The following is a 19,099-nucleotide window of genomic DNA, read 5'->3' as shown; positions in this document are numbered from 1 at the left end:
CTCTGCACTGACAGAGTGAAGCTTGCTTGGAATTCTCTCTCTCCCTCTCTTTTGGCCCCTCCTTCACTCATGAGTACCCCCATCTCAAAATAAATAAGTAAACACAAAAAAATTTAAATAAATAGAAGTTTCATTGCCTTTTAAAATATATAATTTTATAAAGGCTTATCTGCTATTCCATGAACATGTGTCCAATGATAAAATATTAGGGAAAAGTAAGCTGTCATAGTTTTTAAAATTTTTTTAGTAAGTTATATCATTAAACCAAACCAAGCCAAAATCATTTCAAGGTTTGATATAGAGTTTAAATAACTTAATGAATAATTTATTTAAATAACTAAATGAGTCATTTGAATACTATTCTGTTGAGAAGACGTTCTAGTGGATTTTCTATTAACATTACATAGATTCTCTTACATAATACACTTTCAATTCTTTCTGCTCTACTAAAATATTTTAATTTTTCTTGCTATAATTTGCTATTAGCAAATTTAGTCTTTGAGGCTAAATGGAATGTGTTAGAAACAACAAAGGTACTATAACTCAAATGATGGTCTACATACTGTAATTAAGTTAATATTTGCCTACGAAAATGAAAACAAAAGTGAATTTGATGCATTGCCTATGAAAGATTAGTGAGTGAAGTCAGTAAACTACCTATATGTTACTTCATATGAATACAGTAGAACAATTCATGGCAAAAAATAAAAGAAGTTGGGAATAAGTATTAAAAATGAATGTGAATCTTTTTTGTAAGTATCAGAAACAAGCAAAGGGAAATGCTTCTTTTGTTAAGGCAAGTTAATAAGAGATGAGAAAAAAAGACTTAGATTTCAAAACTATTTTAAAGTTTCCAATTATTTCAAAATTTCCTTTTTATTAAGCTGAAGCCCAATAGTGAATTTAGAGTTTGTAAGAGGATAGATCTTTACAATGTAGTTCAATGTGTAGAGAAAATTGTGGTTTGTAAAATATTTAGAGAATGGGATTAGATAGCAAATCACAATCAGATTATAGTCTTCAAAGAATTAGAATATACTGAACTATATTTAACATGACATCTAAGTTAAACAGACTACCACATGGCTTGATGAATCTTTGCCACACATAAATTGATATATATAGTTGATATTCTATATATCTTTATACACACACATATACATACATACAGAAGTGAAGAAGACACTTGAGATTTCCTGATGTTTTCAGAGAAATTGCACTGAATAATTACCATCTCTGTTTTAAATGTGTGTAAATCTCTTTTAACATATCATTACAGATATATGAATAATAGAAATGATAATTAATTAAATTACATTGAGAAAAAGTATAGTTTATTTTTTATGTGGCTGACTTGGAAATAAAGGTAAATTTTATATGATAATTATCATGCTATATATCACCCTATGTACCAAAACCAGGCAAGGAAAATTGCTTATTTTTCTAATGTTTATTTTATTTTTGAGAGAGAGAGGGAGACACAGAACAAGCAGGGGAGGGACAGAGAAAGAGGGAGACAAAGAATCTGAAGTAGACTCCAGGCTCTGAGCGGTCAGCTCAGAGTCCGACACAGGGCTAGAGCCCACAAACTGTGAGATCATGACCTAAGCCAAAGTCTGACGCTTAACTGACTGAGCTACCCAGGCGCCCCAGGAAAATTTGCTTTCAGAATAATAGCAATGAATGAAATTTTGTCTTCTCTCTCATTATTGAAGTTTTCTAGGGTGTTCCGAGAATTTTCAGTTCTCCTAAAATAACAACTATATGACTAAATAATGTTTTGGTTTTTCTTACATACAAGACACCCACCTCTGCTGACTGAAATGTAAGAACAAGGTCTTACCTGACTCCCCTCTCTTCGCCAAAAAATAGCTGGTTGAGGATTTCCAGTTGCTTCACACTGAAAAGTTACAGTTCGTCCCAAGGCAACAACCTGGTCACGGGGTTTCACAACAAAATGTGGAGGTTCTAAAGGAGACGAAACAAAATACAGTGAGTCAAAAACATGTACTGATTATCCTAATGGAGACAGTCTGCTGGTATTCCAAGTGCTGCCATTATTCTATACGACTCATTATGCACTATGACATGTAATGTACCCATTCTCATCTTTAATTTAATCGAAGCTAAATTGTTAAGTGCATATTTATAGAACAGAATAAAGATTTTTGTTAAGAGGTTTTTTTTTTTATTAGTTGACCTTCTGAGGTTAACCTCCACATTAAAAATAAGTCTTGAGCTGCAATTTGACCCTTTACTTTCAAAGTATACCTGCAATTTGTATGAATAAGTGTCTTTTCTCCTTTAGAGCTGCTTAAAGGTGAATGGACTTTAATCATATACACAAGGACCCCCTGACGTAAGCAGGCCCTAAAATTACTTTAATTTAACTCAAAAGCCCCTGAAATGCTACCATGAAAATTATAACCATTTAGAATCTTCAGTCCAATTACTTGACTAGAAATGAATTTAAAGCAATAGTTGAGTCAAATGCCTCCTTCATTTACATAGGCAAGGGCACGTTCAAACAGAATATATATGGAAATGAGAGCAAATTTGAAACATCTGCTCATCCTGACATTCTAAATACTGCCAGCTTTGTCCAAACTGTTTGATTTATACAGACTTTAAATGGCCACTTCATCCAGCAGTAAATAGAGTGTCAGAAAATTGTGTCAGTTACATTGAGAGCAGTGGCAGCTGAAAACACTAGGTGTGCGTGCTGATGGAATCGCTTCTGGGCGGAGGGAAAAAAAGCTTGTTTAGGGCTGTGCTTTATGCTTAGAAAAATATGCACTGAATGTAACTCTTTTTACCTACTGTTTACACTTTTCAGATTCATTTCTTATCAGCCGTCTGAAACACCTAATTATTCTCCTCTCTTGTCTCAGTTCAAATTGAAGTGAACATTTCAAGCCAGACATTTAACAGTTTATACAGGATAGGGTTCTTTCCTCTAATCTACTTCTGAAGACTGCTCCATTATTTTAAACCTTTTCTTTGAAAATACTTTTAGTTACTCCTATCAGTCACTTAGAATGATGCCTTCAAGTGACTATGAATTGAAAATTATATTCAGATTATGTCCACAAATGCTACTCTGCTTTTGACATAAGAACATGACTTCTTTGTTAATGAAGGTGAGGATTTGAAATAGGTACTTTTCTCTTGATAAATATTTTCTAGGCAATTGCATCTAAGACATATAAACAAATATTTATAATATATATTATATATAAATTTGTAAATCTCTCATTTGAAGTAAAAACCTTTTTTTTAAGAGAGATATAACAGAACTTGCTGAAGATTGCATGGTGGCAAAATTGAAGAAAGCAATTAGATCTCCTAACTTCTAGATTAGTGTGATTTCTTCCATACTCCCTTCTTATTTTTAATTGAGGTTTAGTAGAAATTATACCATTTAACTAGAAAATTATAGGAGACCTAAAAAATCAGGTCAAATGCCTTCAAATGTCCTATAACTTATAGGGAGGAAAATACAAAGTTAGGAGATATAGTTTAGGTTCAATTTGGTAACACTGAAGTTCTAGCTTATAATTTTTTTTAACTCTGATTGTAATTGAGTGGTTTACTCATGCATTTAGCAAACACTATCATTATCCAGGTATAATAACAGACATGTGTATCATCGCTTGGGGATTTTCCTCCATACATATCCATGCAGGAGCATTTTGATTCCTTAGTAAAGGGCTGCAATAATCGAGGTAGAAATCAGATCAAGAAATTGAAAGGATCAAGTAGATTATAAACTAAATCCAGAAGAGAGTTTGGTTTGTTTCAATAAAGGGAAAACAAATGATTAATAATTAAATGAGTGGGAGAATATGACTTTCCAATATGCATGGAATTTGAGTAGGAAAATATAAATGTTCAAACCACTCAGACAAGTATAAACTTCGGGTGGTCTCTTTCCTAAACTCAGAAGCATGTCTAACAACGTGTGCCAGAACCCATGTTTCTTTTATAAAATGCCAGCTCTCTTCAAACCTCAAAGACTTCTTTGGGAACCAGGGATACAGACTCTTATGCTAACTACATTTCTCCCGCAGCAATCCTTCCACACAGGATATCTGCCTGGAAATGAATTTACTATATTTTGCAGGCATACTCTCGAGCCAACATCAACAGTGACGTCAGCCACAAGATAGCTCCTGGAAACATAACTTTAAAAAATCCTTTTCTACACGTAGGTTAAATATCAGATGGAATTATATCTCCATGAAAAATTTAAGTGGATGAAAGATGCCTCTACCTATCAATCTATCTATCATCATCATCTATCTATTTAGACTGAGAAGGCCATTCATCGCATCCAGCTACTTGATGTTTATGATAGAATGTTGGGATATTTTTCAAAGGCTACATTCAAACTTGGTATAATTAAAAAATACATAACCATGCTCCTAATGTCATATATGGTCAGTATTAGAAATTTAGAAAATTAAGCAAGCAAAGAGAGAAAGAAAAACTACCCATAATTCAACCATGCAAATTAGACCATAGTGATTTAAAATATTCTTCCAAAATATCATTTCATAACTGTTTAATAATCCGTATACAAATTTACCTTAAATTATTTAATCAATCTATTGCTTTTAAATTTGCATTTGTTTCCAATTTTCACTATTAAAAACTGTAGTGACAGTAACATCCTTCCCAATTATATCCAAGATTATTTCAACCGACAACTCCCCTATAGGACATTTTCCTCCCAAACCTCTCAGACGTTGAACATTAACATCTTTGTTAAAACTTAGAATGGAATTTCCTATTAATGAGCCTTTTTGTCTTAGTGAGATTAGACATTTATCTTCACATTACCTTGTCACTGATATCCTGTTTGTTGGGAATATGGTGTTCCTATGCTTATCCTTTTTATTTTTAAGAACTATTGTTAGGTGAAAATTTTATCCATTTTTCATATATGTTTAGGTATATTTTTCCATTTTGTTGACAGTTGGTCTAATCTGGTTATGCAATTTTGTTATTCTATCAATAAAATTACATAATACAGATTTTATAATAAGCAATAAATTATATAAATATTCACCTCCATTTTTATCCACTAGTCTTTATTTTTTATGTTTAAATATTAATCTATATATATATTTGTATATATGTTAGCATATAGAAAACTATTTCTTTCAAATAGTCCCTTACTGCATCACCATTATTGAACAATACATTCTATCTATGTTAGTATGAACACCTTTATAATATTTGCATAGCTTTTTAACTTAAAAAACAGGAACATTCTCTTAGGGTCAAATTACTCCCTGGCATACTACTTAGCAACCTCATGCAAAACTTCAAAAATAGTGTTCCAGAATTTTTAAACGGTGAGTGTACCTTCCCCAACATACTTGTCGTGAAAGGACTTGGAAACCTAGCAACTACTTCCATGAGGCCAACTTTATCAGAGCAAACTTTGCTAAATTTTGGAAGCATCATGCAATTACTTCTTACATAAAAATGAAATGAATCTGACACATAGAAATGGAAATGAGTGCGAACAGCCTTAAGTGCAAGGTTTTTCGCCAAGAGGACTCCTAAAGACAATTACTGAACAATAGTTACAAAAGATAGACCGACATGAATTTATAAACATATTTTAAATGAAACAAACACCCCAAATTGTTCTCTGGGCACCTCTCTGTTTATCTCATGAAATATAAATTGAAAAATACTTAACTATGGTACAGTCCTATCACTTATTTTATCACACAATTAAGGAGAGAAAAAAATAAAAGGATGCAGATCACACATCATTTAACAATACATAAAGTTAGCAACCCCATTACCTTTACTCTTTGTCACAGTTACCCATACTTCCTGCAGACTTTATTCTGTGCAGTCTGTCTTTGTGGCCAATGACAAGTGAAACATGGAGGCTGATTGGTTGAAGGACATGGAAGGGTATGGATGGAAAGGGGAAGAGAAGTTCCAGTCACAGTGACACGGTGATTAGGAGATGGCCAATAAAATGTCAACTTACCAGACCCAACTAAAACAAAGAAAAAGAAAACATGAAATAAATAAAAATAAAGAAACAGAAATGAAACAAAAAGTATTAAGATTTGACTTAACAATGATATTTCTTTTAAAGTAAAATAAAGAACATGTTAATATTTGACTCATACACTCCATGAATGAATATTTGTTAGCATTTTAAGTATCATCATGAATAATTTAAGAAAAATAGAAATGAATCTTAAAATCTCTAATATGATTAAATGACAGAGCTACAATGGATGATAGCTATACAATTATAAAACACTTTTCGATGACTACATTTTGGTATCAGATGACCAGGTTAGATAACTACATAAGTAATGGGTTTAAAAACATAATAAATATTAACTGCTAATTCTACACAGATTAGAAATCAAGCATCTTAATCAAAGATAAAATAGTGTTAAGTCCTACAACTCTACCATCAGATTACTTTTAAAAGGTTCATGCTACCAATGATATTCTATTAGATCTGTGTTTCTTATACTTTTCAATAAGCACATAAATCACCCTAAGACTTGCTTAAAATACAAATGATAATTCCATAGGTCAGGAGTATGACCTGAGATTTCTACCAAGCACTCATGTGCTTCTGGTCCCCAACAGTAGGTTGAGGAGCAAAGTAATTAAAAGGTGTTACACCCAAATTCCTGCAGAATTTTAATTGAGAAGACACAGAAAAATGTGAACACGTGAAAACAGGCAAAACTTTATAAACCTATCTAATAAAGTCATAATGTCATTACCTGCTCACATGGCTGAAACACTGGGCATTTTAATATAGGAAGCTCGTGTAACATACAATTTAAACACTGGAAAATGATTGTTTTGTTTTATCCTTTTAGAAACAGTGGTAATAACTGCCAAATGCAAAACTTTTCCATAAGAGCCCCATATACAGCTATAATACATTTTATTCAAATAAATCCTGTGTCTTTAAGTAAATCAAAGTTAATTTGACTTGATATACATTCCTGTAGTTTATTTTTTTCGAGAAAGAGCATGGGGGAGAGGTGGAGAGCTGGGATAAGGGGAGAGAGAGAGAGAGAGAGAGAGAGAGAGAGAGAATATTAAGTAGGCTCCACCCCCAGTGTGGAATCCGATATGGGGCTCAATCCTGTGACCCTGTGATTAGGACCTGACCTAAAATCAAGAGTCAGACACTCAGCTGACTGAGCCACCCAAGTGCCCCCATTCCAATCTCATAAATACAGAAACTATGCCAAGCACTGCTTCTGTGAAATAGTATAACTGTAAAATAGTGACAGTTCAAAAACAAAACAGAACAAAACAAACAACTTCCATCAGACTATAAGCAACTTTCTCAAGTCACTTCTCAGGTTGAATCCGAAGTTACATTTCCTTAATTTGTGTGACAAAGGAAAGAGATAACACACCAGAAAGGGGTGGGGGTGCTCAAGCGCCTGATGTAATCTTAGGACACTTTGGTACAATGTATGGTCAGAAGTAGTATCTTCCAGCTGGACTTATGTTGCTTTGGTTTTGCTTTATGGGCATGATCAATAATCTGTGCAGAAGGATAAAAATGTATGTTTTTTTTTTTTAATTTTATTTATTTCTAGGAGAGAGAGAGAGAGACAGCGTGAGCAGGGGAGGGTCAGAGAGAGAGGGAGCGACAGACTCTGAAACAAGCTCCAGGCTCCGAGCTGGCAGCCAGCACAGAGCCCGACGCGGGGCCCAAACCCACGAACTGCGAGATCATGACCCAAGCTAAAGTCAGATGCTCAACCGACCAAGCCACCCAGGCGCCCCAAAAATGTATGTTTTAAACTAAATATGAAATAATTATAAAAAAGAAAAAGAAACAAAATAGAGACAAAAGTTCTCTTCCCTAGTTCTGCCACATATACAAAATTTAAAGGTAACTAAGAAACACATTTCAACATATGTTTCCTTCATGAGTAAAATAACTTGTTTTTCTTTTTCACTCTAAAGAAAAAAAATTAAGCATAATATTTCATGCACTCAGGCAAGAAAAGTTAAGGAAAAAAAAAAAAAAGCTTTTACCCAACTTACTCAGGCATAATCACTATGCTATGTGACCCAGATTTGAAAACAGAGTGGACTGGACTTGGGAACACTTTTGAGTCCTTAAAGTTAGTGTTTTTTAAGTGACAGGAAACAATATTTAGAAACTACAAGAGACAGAACCTGAGAGACTATAGCAATAGAACTTTGTTTAAAAAAATTAAACGGTATAGAATTATCTTATGGTATAACTTGTGAAAATAAATTTAATATTAGATGGATACCATTAAAATCAAGCCTTATTTAAAGTCAAGAGACTACAGGAATGAGTCTTAAAAGATTTCCTAGTCATATTTTTAGTTACTTAAAATTGCTTAAACATCTCAAAAATATCTAATGTGTTAGAAACAAGGAAATTACTACAAAGCAGATCATTTAAAATTTAAAAAGTGTCTTTTTCCTTGCTTGTAAGTGTTACCAGCAATCAAGCCACAGGAGTTGAATTAATTTTCATCAATTAAAACCCAATGTGGTCAGTAACTTAGAGTTGATGTGTTTGCATATCATATTAATGACAAATGATAACTGGAAAATAGTTCATAAAGTTACCTAAGAACATCTAACAGAAGCTTCCAAAGCACCAGAGGTTTTTGAGAGGACCCTATCCTGAATGATCATTTAAGCTTTTAACAACCTTGATTGTCAGGAAACGGTGCCTCTTACCTAAATGAAAACCTGCCTGTCAGCATTTAAACCCCTTTTTATTTATTCTAATTTCTGTAAACAAATCAATGCCATTAACATCTTCCATATACAACCCCCTGAGTCACTTGAAAGAAGTCATCATCCTTAACTTTGTTTGTTCAAGAATAAATGATAGAAATTTCTTTAAGTTTTTTCTCAGATTTCCCCTTTCTCCGTATTTCTCTCAGGGACAGGTTAAAGAATTTTCTTTCCATACAGACAGCAGTGACCTTCCATACAACAATCAGGGCCTCATTATTGTCCAGTTAGTTATGTCCAGAAAGAATCCGAAAAAAGCAGAGTAATTTGAATCATGTTCATTCACTATCCTCTGAAGTCTGGTTTATAGGCGGCCTCTCTCCTACACTCCCTAACTCTTGTCAACTTCTCTTCTTTCTACTTTAAAGTCTGGAAGCACCTCTACCCCAACTCCCTTTTCTTGTTAAGAAAGGAAAAGACTGTCTCCATCTCCAATAAAACAATAAAACTATAAAATGTTAGCACTGGAAGTGACCTTAGAACTTATCAGTCTAACCCTATCCTTTTTGCATGAGAAAATGGGAACCTAAATTGTTAAATACTTTTCTCAAGGTCACAGATGACTAACCAAAGACTGCCTTTCAGGCTTTTCCACTAAATTCAAGTCTGCATACATTTTCCTACTGGTTAACTGGTTTGGGGAGAAGTATATGCACTAGGGCATAAAATGAATTTGATATTACGTTTAAACTGTCATAAAATACTTAACCTAAAACCATCACCACTAAAACCATTATTACCTACATTTAAAAACTTTCTAAAGTAATTCCTCATGACACTAAAAAATCTTTTAAGAATAATTAGCTACAGTTTAAAAAAGACATAGACAACTAACAGGTAAGAAGACAGTAGGCTTAAAGCTTCTTGAAAAGTTCGTCTTTTTGGGAGAGAAAGTAATGTGATCATCTGTTAAAGGTGAATAAATTTTAATCATTTCATCACATGAAGTCATTATAAACTGAAAAAATAATACTCCTTTGAAAAATAAGAACAGTATTTCTACACAATTACTTTTATGGTAAATACATTAAGTAGAAAGTAAAGCAAACTTAAAAAGTAAATATTTTAAAGAGATTAAAACTTGCTATTTTTTAAACATGGCAACATATGCAGATGACATTCCATCTTCAGTAACATATTTAAATTTTTTTTTTATATATTGGAGGAAGTTGGAAAGGGGTTAGAGATTAGAATGTGCCACAAGGCTGAGTTTATATAAAAAGCACACTGTTTCCACCTAGATTATATTTTCTGGGTGGCATGAAGGAGAGTTATATAAAGTCTAATATATAAATATATAATTTGCATAATATATACGAAGTATACAATTACATAATTAAAATTTAAAATATCTGAAGACCTAAAATATTACACATCTAATACTTTTTAAAAAAAAACAATTTTTTAAAAATGTTTGGGATAAATTAGCCTTTCTCTCTCTCTCTCTCTCACACACACACACACTTAGAATAAGAGAATTTCTTCCTCTTTTGAATGTGACATCAAAGGATCCCAGGTTATTGAACTACTTTAAAATCTTTTATGAATATATATTGATCAAACAATAATCTTTAGGTATAAATGAGAAGTAAGAGAAACAAAAATAGAAGCAATAAAAGAAGGAAGGAAAGAAGGAAGGGAGGGAGGGAGGGGAAGGAAGGGGAGAAGAGGGAAGGCAAAAAGGAAGAAGGGTGAAGGAGAGGAAAGGAGAGAGAGAAAGTGGGAGGATTTCTTTTATCTGCTTCTCATAAACAGGAGACAAGAGTCAGATGATAAATGTCTGAAAAAATATACAGAAGCTAGAGATTTTTTCTTCTTTTTTCTTTTTTTGACTGAGAAAAAGAGGTAGCTGTCAGATACTTAAGTCTTTAGATTAGGTCTAGTAAATACAGGGAGTAGCCAATCTTGATAACTACTTAGGCCAGAAGAGAAGAAGATAATGGGCCTAAATAATAGCATGAGTGACTTAGGGAAAGTATAGAAAAGAAGCAGTTAACAGTAAAGGTCACTGAACCATGAATTGGTTGCCAACTGTGATGTCTCCAGAGGTCTTTAAAAATGGGATTTATTTCCATTTGGCCACACAGTTTAGCTATAACTCTGTCTGGTAAAGGAATAGAGTAGTTGACTCTTAGAGTGCTTTGTATGCTATGATTTTAAGAGTATGGAAATTCAGAGACAAAACAGGACAATGGATATATCCCTTTGGGAAATATTCCCAATATTTTCCCTTCAGATTATGTATATACAAACATGTACTCTACTAGAAAATGTCCTCAAAAATATTCTTTTCAGTTAATATTACCTTAAGTTGATGAACTATTTTATAGCTCATATGATAAACCCAAAAGATTGCAGAAATCCCAAGAAAATACTTGCATAATTAACACAGCAATATGATTTTGACACATTCACACCAAGATCTCAATTTTTGAAGCATAATAGTAAATATGTTCATGTTTATCCTTATGAGTTATATAAAGTATTAAGATTTATCTTCATTGTTAGCAATGGGCTACATTAATTGTTTTGAAATGTAATGACAGTTATTTGAATCTAAAATAATTTAAGTATTCTAAACTCCTAGAATGATGCTATAAAATATGTCATGGTTAAGCAAATGTATCTATGGTACAACCAATCCTATTAATAAACATCAGAGAAGGGCAGCTTTCTTAAATGTGCTATATGGAATTCTGCTAATCACATATACTAGTTTTCATCATTAGTAACTAAATTCTTATCAATCTTTAAATTGATGGGATTTTTTCCATTCTCTCATATGGTGCTTTTTGAATAGTAGGGCTCAATTAATAAATCTGACAGACTAGAATTGTAAATACCACATCCAGAAGGATATGAATGAATGAAGTAAAATAATGAGTTACAGGATTCTTTGGGAAAGAGACACATTTTTATTAAAACAGAGGAACACTGAAATTTTCAAGTAATGAAGCTATCTACCTTTGAACTGACAGAACCCAGTCACTGTTATGTCGGAGAAATTATATGCATAGATACTCATGAATGATAATATCTCTAACAATTAAAAACACTAAGGATATTTTAATATGAGGTGTGATTCCTTTTGGGGGAAAAGATTGAGTTTAACTTAAAAGCCTGTCATTATGTCTTTCAACTTTTCAGACATAAAAATGGAGTGATTAAGAGGGGCATTTTTAGAATATATTTAATAGATACATAAAATACTGTGAACTTTTCCCCTTCACTCAACCATCTTGCATTATTGGTGGATCACCGGTTCTGGAGACAATTGTGACTGTCACAACTGAAGGGGCAACTGGCGGAGAGAAGCCATGGATGCAGCTAACCACCCTATCATGCACAAGACAGCCCCTCACAACCAAGAATGATCCAGTCTCCCATGCTAAGAGTGTGCAGGCTGAGAAACCACGCTACACATTATCTGTTCATTTGAAAGTTTTACAGAACAGTATTGAATAATTATTCTCCCTCACATGTATACAAAGTAACTTGCAAAACATCTGATGTATCATAGATACTTGGAAAAAGTTAATACTTTTCCCCTTTTCCTTTCATTTTTTAAAAAAGGCCCCACTTTTCTGAAAAGCAGTTATTAAATGGTGCAACTTCGTTATCTGCATACTAAAGAGTCTGAGATGGAAATGTAACTCCCTGGTAATCTATTGACAATGTGTGTGTCACAGGACATAGGATCTCAGGAGCATAACTTGATAATAATATTCCCTAAATTAATTTAGAAAGCCAGAAACCTGTATCTTTCTGCTCCATCTTCTAATAATTTAGAAGTCATTACCAAATTCCATAGCTTTTATTTTGTACCAATTTGTCCATTCCCTCTTTCTAGCTCCGTTGCCATCACGCTGGCCCCAGTTACTCAACAGTGCTCAACTGAACTACCGCCTTGATTTTTTTCCAATCCAATTGCACAAATATGGTCAGAGTGCTTAAACCAAATCCAAAATAAAGTAAACTGATTATAGTAAATTTTTGCTTAAAATCATTCATTATGATTCCACTGTACTTAAACTGGAGAACAAAATTGTTAACATGGTCTTGCTATGTGACTCTTCAAGGTCTTCTCATATCACCTGACCCCTTTCATCTCCCTAACGTAGCTGCATAGGCCTTCTTTCTGTCCTTGAGCATACCATGCATGATCTTCTGGTTCTGTTTATGTTGTATCTCAAGATCCCCTCCCCACCCACCCTCTGCTTTATGTATTTAATTCCTATTTACCTTAGCTGTCAGCTCCAAAAATGCATCATCCAGAAACTCCCTCTAAATTTGATGCTAAATCTTATCAGAATGCCATATATTCCCATAGCAGCCATAATCTTCCTCCCAGAGCACTTATAGCTTAAAATTATACATTTATATGATTATTCTGTACCTGTCTATCTCTCACGCTAGCCTATAGGCTCTATGAGGGTAAGCATTTAACTATTTTCTTTGCCGTTATGTCTCTAGAACTTAACAAGTTGAGAACATTCACATGACAATAATGTTCCCACTGCCTGACTGAAAGCACTTTCTCTCTGGCATATCTATATCTTTACAAATCCACTTTTTACATTCTGCTAATACTGTTTCTATTTGTGAATATCTCTCCTCACTAGCTATAATATGAAGACAGGTTCCAGGTCTTATTTATCTGTGCACCCTTTATAGCATCCAGCATACTGTTTTGTATATAGAAAGTGCTCAAGTGTATATAGAAAGTGCCAAATTTGAAAATTTGGAAGCCTATCTTCAAATGGCATATTTCATAAAAGGTCTCGAGTTGGGGTACATAATGGTATAAAGATAAAATTACTCAACTGACCATTTAAACAAAGATCTTCTCCAGAATGAACCAGGTTTACCCCACATAAATTACATAGTCCATCTACACCTTTGCTAAGAGTCATCAGTGTCAGCTGTGTGTCAGAGCATGCACCAGAAACCCTTGTAGCAGCTCTGCAGGAAAGTGCTCAATATGCTAATTTGCAAAAGGAGGAAGTGAAGATTATGTAACTTTCTTTTTTTTTTTTTAAGTTTATTTATTTATTTTTGAGAGAAAGAGAGAGAGCAAGTGGGGAAGGGGCAGAGAGGGAGGGAGAGAGAGAATCCCAAGCAGGCTCTGCACTGTCAGAGCAGAGCCTGATATAAGAGCTCAAACTCACAAACCATGGTATCATGACCTGAGCTGAAATCAAGAGTTGGGCGCTTAACTGATTGGGCCACTCAGGAGCTCCAAGATTAAGTAGCTTTCTTAAGGTCATAACTCAGGTAAGAAATGAGGGATTGAAATTCAGGTCTATTCAGCTCTTAAAGTATTCCCTCTATCTTACTACATTGCATGACTTCTGTATTAAAATAGTTAATCCTTACTCTAATGTAATTTTGGTTCTGTTTTGGCCCCATGACCTAAACCAAATAACTTTTAATAAGACATTATTTATAAAGAAAATCTTCAGAAAAATGAAGAGGAAACTACTAAATAGAAGAAAGTATTTGCAAATCATGAAATCATGAAAAGGGGCTAATTTTGAAAATATATAAAGAATTTATACAACCTAATAGAAAAAAATCTGGCTAAAAAATGGGCAGAAGATCTGAATAGATGTTTTCTAAAGGAGACATACAGATGACTAACCGACACATGAAAAGATAAGCAATATCACTTATCATCAGAGAAAGGCAAATTCAAAACACAGTGAGATATCCTCTCATCCTGCCAGAATGGCTATTATCAAAAAGATAAGAAATAACAACTGCCTAATAAAAAGGCAAGGATGTAAAGAAAAGGGAACCCTTGTGCACTGTTGGTGGGAATGTAAATTGGAACGTCACTATACCAAACAATATGTAGGTTCCTCAAAAAAATTAAAAATAGAACTACCATATGATTCAGGAATTCCACTTCTGTGTATTTACCAAAGAAAACAAAAATACTAACTGGAAAATATATATGCATCCCCATGTTCACGGCAGCATTATTTATAATAGCCAGGATAAGACAGCAAACTATGTGACCAATGTTGGATGAATGGATAAATAAATGTGGTATGTATACAACTGAGTGTTATTCAGCCATAAAAAAGTAAGGAAGTTCTGTCATTTGAGACAACATGGATGAACCTTGAGGGCATTATGCTAAGTGAAATAAGTCAGAAGAAAGGTAGACAAATAGTGTATGATCTTACTTCTATATGGAATTTTTTAAAAATATTTTTATTTATTTCTAGCAGAGAGAGAGAGAGAGACACCGTGAGCAGGGGAGGGTCAGAGAGAGAGGGAGACGCAGACTCTGAAATAGGCTCCAGGCTCTGAGCTGGCAGTCAGCACAGAGCCTGAGCGGGGCTCGAACCCATGAACCACGAGATCATGACCTAAGCGAAAGTCGGACGCTTAACCGACTAAGCCACCCAGGCGCCCCTGGAATTTAAAACAAACATACAACAAAAAAATATTAAGCTTATAGCACAGAGTGGCTGCTTGAGGCAGGGGTAAGAGGTAGAAAAAAAGATGAAGGGGGTCAAAAGGTACAAATTTCCATAAGATAAATAAGACCTGGGGATGTAATATACAACAGAGCAACCATAGTTACTATATTTAAAATTTGCTAAGAGAGTAAATCTTAAAAGTCCTCATTACAAGAAAACAAATATTATGTATTAATAACAATAATAAGCATACACCATTTTGTATGGTGACAAAAGTTCACTAGACTTCTTATGGTGATCATCTCACAATATGTACAAATATCAAATCATTTTGTCATATGCTTGAAACTACTATGTCTTATGTCGATTATCCTCTAATTCAAAATTATTTAAATACACAATTCATGCATTAATATATTAAATTAACATAGGTATATAAGTATTCTTCTCATATGTGAGCAGCTTTCACACATGTAGTAAGGTTATGAGGAGAAAATATATCAGGTTATATTTTATATTTTCATAGAAAATTAATGGCTCAGTCTGTGGAGCCTGCATCCCTTGATCTTGGGGTTGTGAGCTCAAGCTCCAAAAATAAAAATTAAAAAAAGGAAAAAAAAATCTTTAGAAAAAAGAAAAACAATGTCAAAACAGCCAATTTCATTTCTGAAAAGTGATGTGATTCAACTGTTTAGGATGACTACGGTAAGTGCCAAATGCACGTAGTCAAGTATCAAATGACATGGTCACGGTTTGCTGTATAACAGACACATCTCTGACTTCAGTTTCCTCGTCTGTAAAACAGAGCCAAAGTAAATAATGCCTTAAGTCCCCATCCTTGTTCAATATTCAAAATGTCCTCAATGTAGCCCAGAAAGTTTAAAACTTAAGATTTATTCCCAAGAAACTTAGGACAAACTTTCTTTAATTTAGTATATTTTCAATTTAGTATATTTTGGGGAAATAGAAAGCATAAGGAAAACATAAGAGGCCCACCTCATCTCTTTACTAATGACCTAAAAGAATGCTGAGATAGCGACTCAAACATCCACAAAGTTAACTTTAAAAGCAGTTTTGTAAAAGGTCATATCTATCAGTTTTAGTCGTGCAATGCTTTAAGTTCGCACCTAACAACACTGACCACACAAAATAAATGCTCTAAAGCTAAAGCTAACTTTCACAACCATTTATGGATTTTCCCACCCTCATAAATCTGTTATAAAGCAATTACTCAGCTGTATCTTGTCTTATATCTATTTTAATATTTTCTATAGGTGTGTTTACACTGCACATTATTTATCAAGTCCTGAGAATAATAGTTTCGAAGCAAATAAAGTGTTCATGGTATTTTAATCAGTTTTGCAAACTCTAGGCATGAGATTATAAAGTAGTAACTTCATATTTATACAAATATTTAGAAACAAAACGAAAAGAAGCATATTATGTTTTCAAATTACTGAAATAACATTTAAAGGACACCAGCTGCCACATATTTGTAAAGTGTAATGATTCTAATGATGACCCTGATGTTTGGAATATGCTCAAATGATGTGTGAATGTACAAGAACATATGCTGTTCAGCATAAATAACACAGTGCCTACCTATAAAATATTTAAAATGACAGCAAAGAATAAAAAATCAATACACAGGAATGCATAAAATATCCAATTTTCAATCATCTTACATATTTAATTTATCACTGGGTTCAACATTTTATTTTTTTAAGGTATATTTCTTTATTTTGAGCCAGAGAGAGAGAGAGAGAGAACATGAGTGGGGGAAGGGCAGAGAGAGACAGAGAGAAAGAATCCCAAGCATGCTTGGTGCTGTCAGCACTGAGCCCAATGCAGCATTAGATCTCAGGAACACTGAGATCATGACCTGAGGTGAAATCAAGAGCCAGATGCTTGACTGACTGAGTCACCCATGGGTGCCTGGGTTTATCATTTAAAAAAAAAAGTGCCCTTAATGTCAAATAGTCAACAATTATTCTTTTTATGATTTTTGAAAAATATTTTTTTATTTTTAAATGAAGTCTACATCCAACGAGGCTCAAACTCACAACTCTGAAATCAAGAGACAGTCAGGCACCCCTGATTGTTCTCTTTTAAATAATAATTTTTTCAGGAGCACCTGGGTGGTTCAGTTGATTAAGCACCCAACTTTCGCTCAGGTCATGATACCACAGTTCATGTGTTTGAGCCTCATGTTGGACTCTGTACTGACAGCTCAGAGCCTAGAGCCTGCTTCAGACTCTGTATCTTCTTCTCTCTCTATCCCTTCCCCACTTGCTCTCTCTCTCTCTCTCTCTCAAAAAACAAACATTAAAAAATTTTAAATAAGAATTATCTCACTTTATGTCCTAATAATTCTAGATAAAATAGACTATATCAATATGAATTGCCTCACAATTAATTATTTAACATTAAATGATACACAACATACAAGAGCACAAAATAATTCCATGTCTTAACATTATGTGAGATTATTAGCAATGGATCTAATGTTTTAAAATGAGCTACCCATCAATGACTAGAGCAAAAAAAGTAATTTATTTCTCCAAAATGCATTCTCAGAGTGAGTAATTCAGAGGGTACAGATTCATACTACTCTATTACATATTTCCAAATAGATGCCATAATTTCAGAACGTAGGTTCCTAAAGACAGTTGCTGAGTTTTATATCCATATAGCTAGGCGATGAGAAAATCTCACCAGCTGTTATGTAGATGAATAAATCACAGTAAAGCTCTGAAGATAATGGAAGGCCCAAGATGTGCTATTTACTCGGGTGGTGCTGTGTCATTATTTGTCACAGAATCATCTTATGTATCAATTATTTCTTGAACCTGACTGCTGTACTTATTTCTTCAAAGGCTCACTTGGCACACGCATTAAGAGAGTGTTTCCAATTCTCTGTAGGAAGGCCAGGTGGAGGATGCTTTTCCTTTGGGTTAATGTTTAAGATTTTATACCAGTTTGCTTGAAAGAACTGAAAGCAACCCAAACCTTCATGAGTAAATGAAAGAAATCTAAAAGAATGTCACATCTCCAATAGTCATTAGGGTTAAAATGGCTATTTCTGAAAGGATATGAGAACACAAGAAGTTCTTTACTTTATCCTTCCTACAAAAAAAAAAAAAAAAAAAGGAAAGGAATCATAGGCCATAATGCTGCTGGGTCTCAATCAAATCCAACAGTATAAAAAAAACAGCAGGAGTACAGCTTGGCGTCCTATTTACGCCACTGGATCAGACAGCTAGGCGAGGGAGGCATTCTCACAAATCACTCTCTTGTTAAATTCTGTGGTGGGACTTCATTAAACCTCTTGGCTGATGGCATTTTACTTTCAGTCGGTTCACAAAGAGCTCAGCTCGCAATACTGATTCTTTAAAAGTCTCCACTCACACACTGTCTTTCTTGGGACTGCTTTTTATAATCACAAATTTCTTGTTCTCATCAGCTCCTCAAATCTTCTATGGGTTTTTTAAATCAGTATTTTAAATACAAAACAAATGACAACACAACAAAAAACAACAAAAATGCCATGACAATCTTATAAGGGAGTCATTTTGAGTAAGACTTTGACTTAAGCATTAGAAGTAGCAATAGTTATATACAGGAGATGGTAAGTAAATACAACATTGTGATGTGTGTGTATGTTTTATTTATATATATAATATACACATATAAAATGTTCCTTACCCTCTAAAGTACTGTTTACTATAGTACTACTGATTTTACTGGACCTCTATGGATATTGCCATGGGATACGGAGAATCATTCCCCAAGGAACCAGTCTGCTATACCTTGTTAGAGTCTGGCAAATGTGTCACACACATATCAAGGCTCTCAAAGTCATC

The 19,099-nt window shown here is 33.8% G+C and overlaps 1 protein-coding gene across 1 annotated transcript in view; it reads right to left on the bottom strand.

Annotated features, from left to right (window-relative positions):
• Positions 1–19,099, bottom strand: part of ROBO1 (roundabout guidance receptor 1) — a 404,959-nt gene that overhangs the window by 80,965 nt on the left and 304,895 nt on the right. The window contains exons 7-8 of the mRNA XM_039237973.1: positions 6,017–6,025; positions 1,844–1,968 (exon numbers count right to left, since the gene is read on the bottom strand). Coding sequence (XP_039093904.1) covers positions 1,844–1,968; positions 6,017–6,025 — 134 coding nt within the window. The remainder of the gene's footprint in view (positions 1–1,843; positions 1,969–6,016; positions 6,026–19,099) is intronic.

Source organism: Hyaena hyaena, unplaced genomic scaffold (genome assembly GCF_003009895.1).
Source record: "Hyaena hyaena isolate Hyena2069 unplaced genomic scaffold, ASM300989v1 scaffold_132, whole genome shotgun sequence".
Taxonomy (NCBI): domain Eukaryota; kingdom Metazoa; phylum Chordata; class Mammalia; order Carnivora; family Hyaenidae; genus Hyaena; species Hyaena hyaena.
This window is presented reverse-complemented; position numbering and strand designations above follow the sequence as displayed.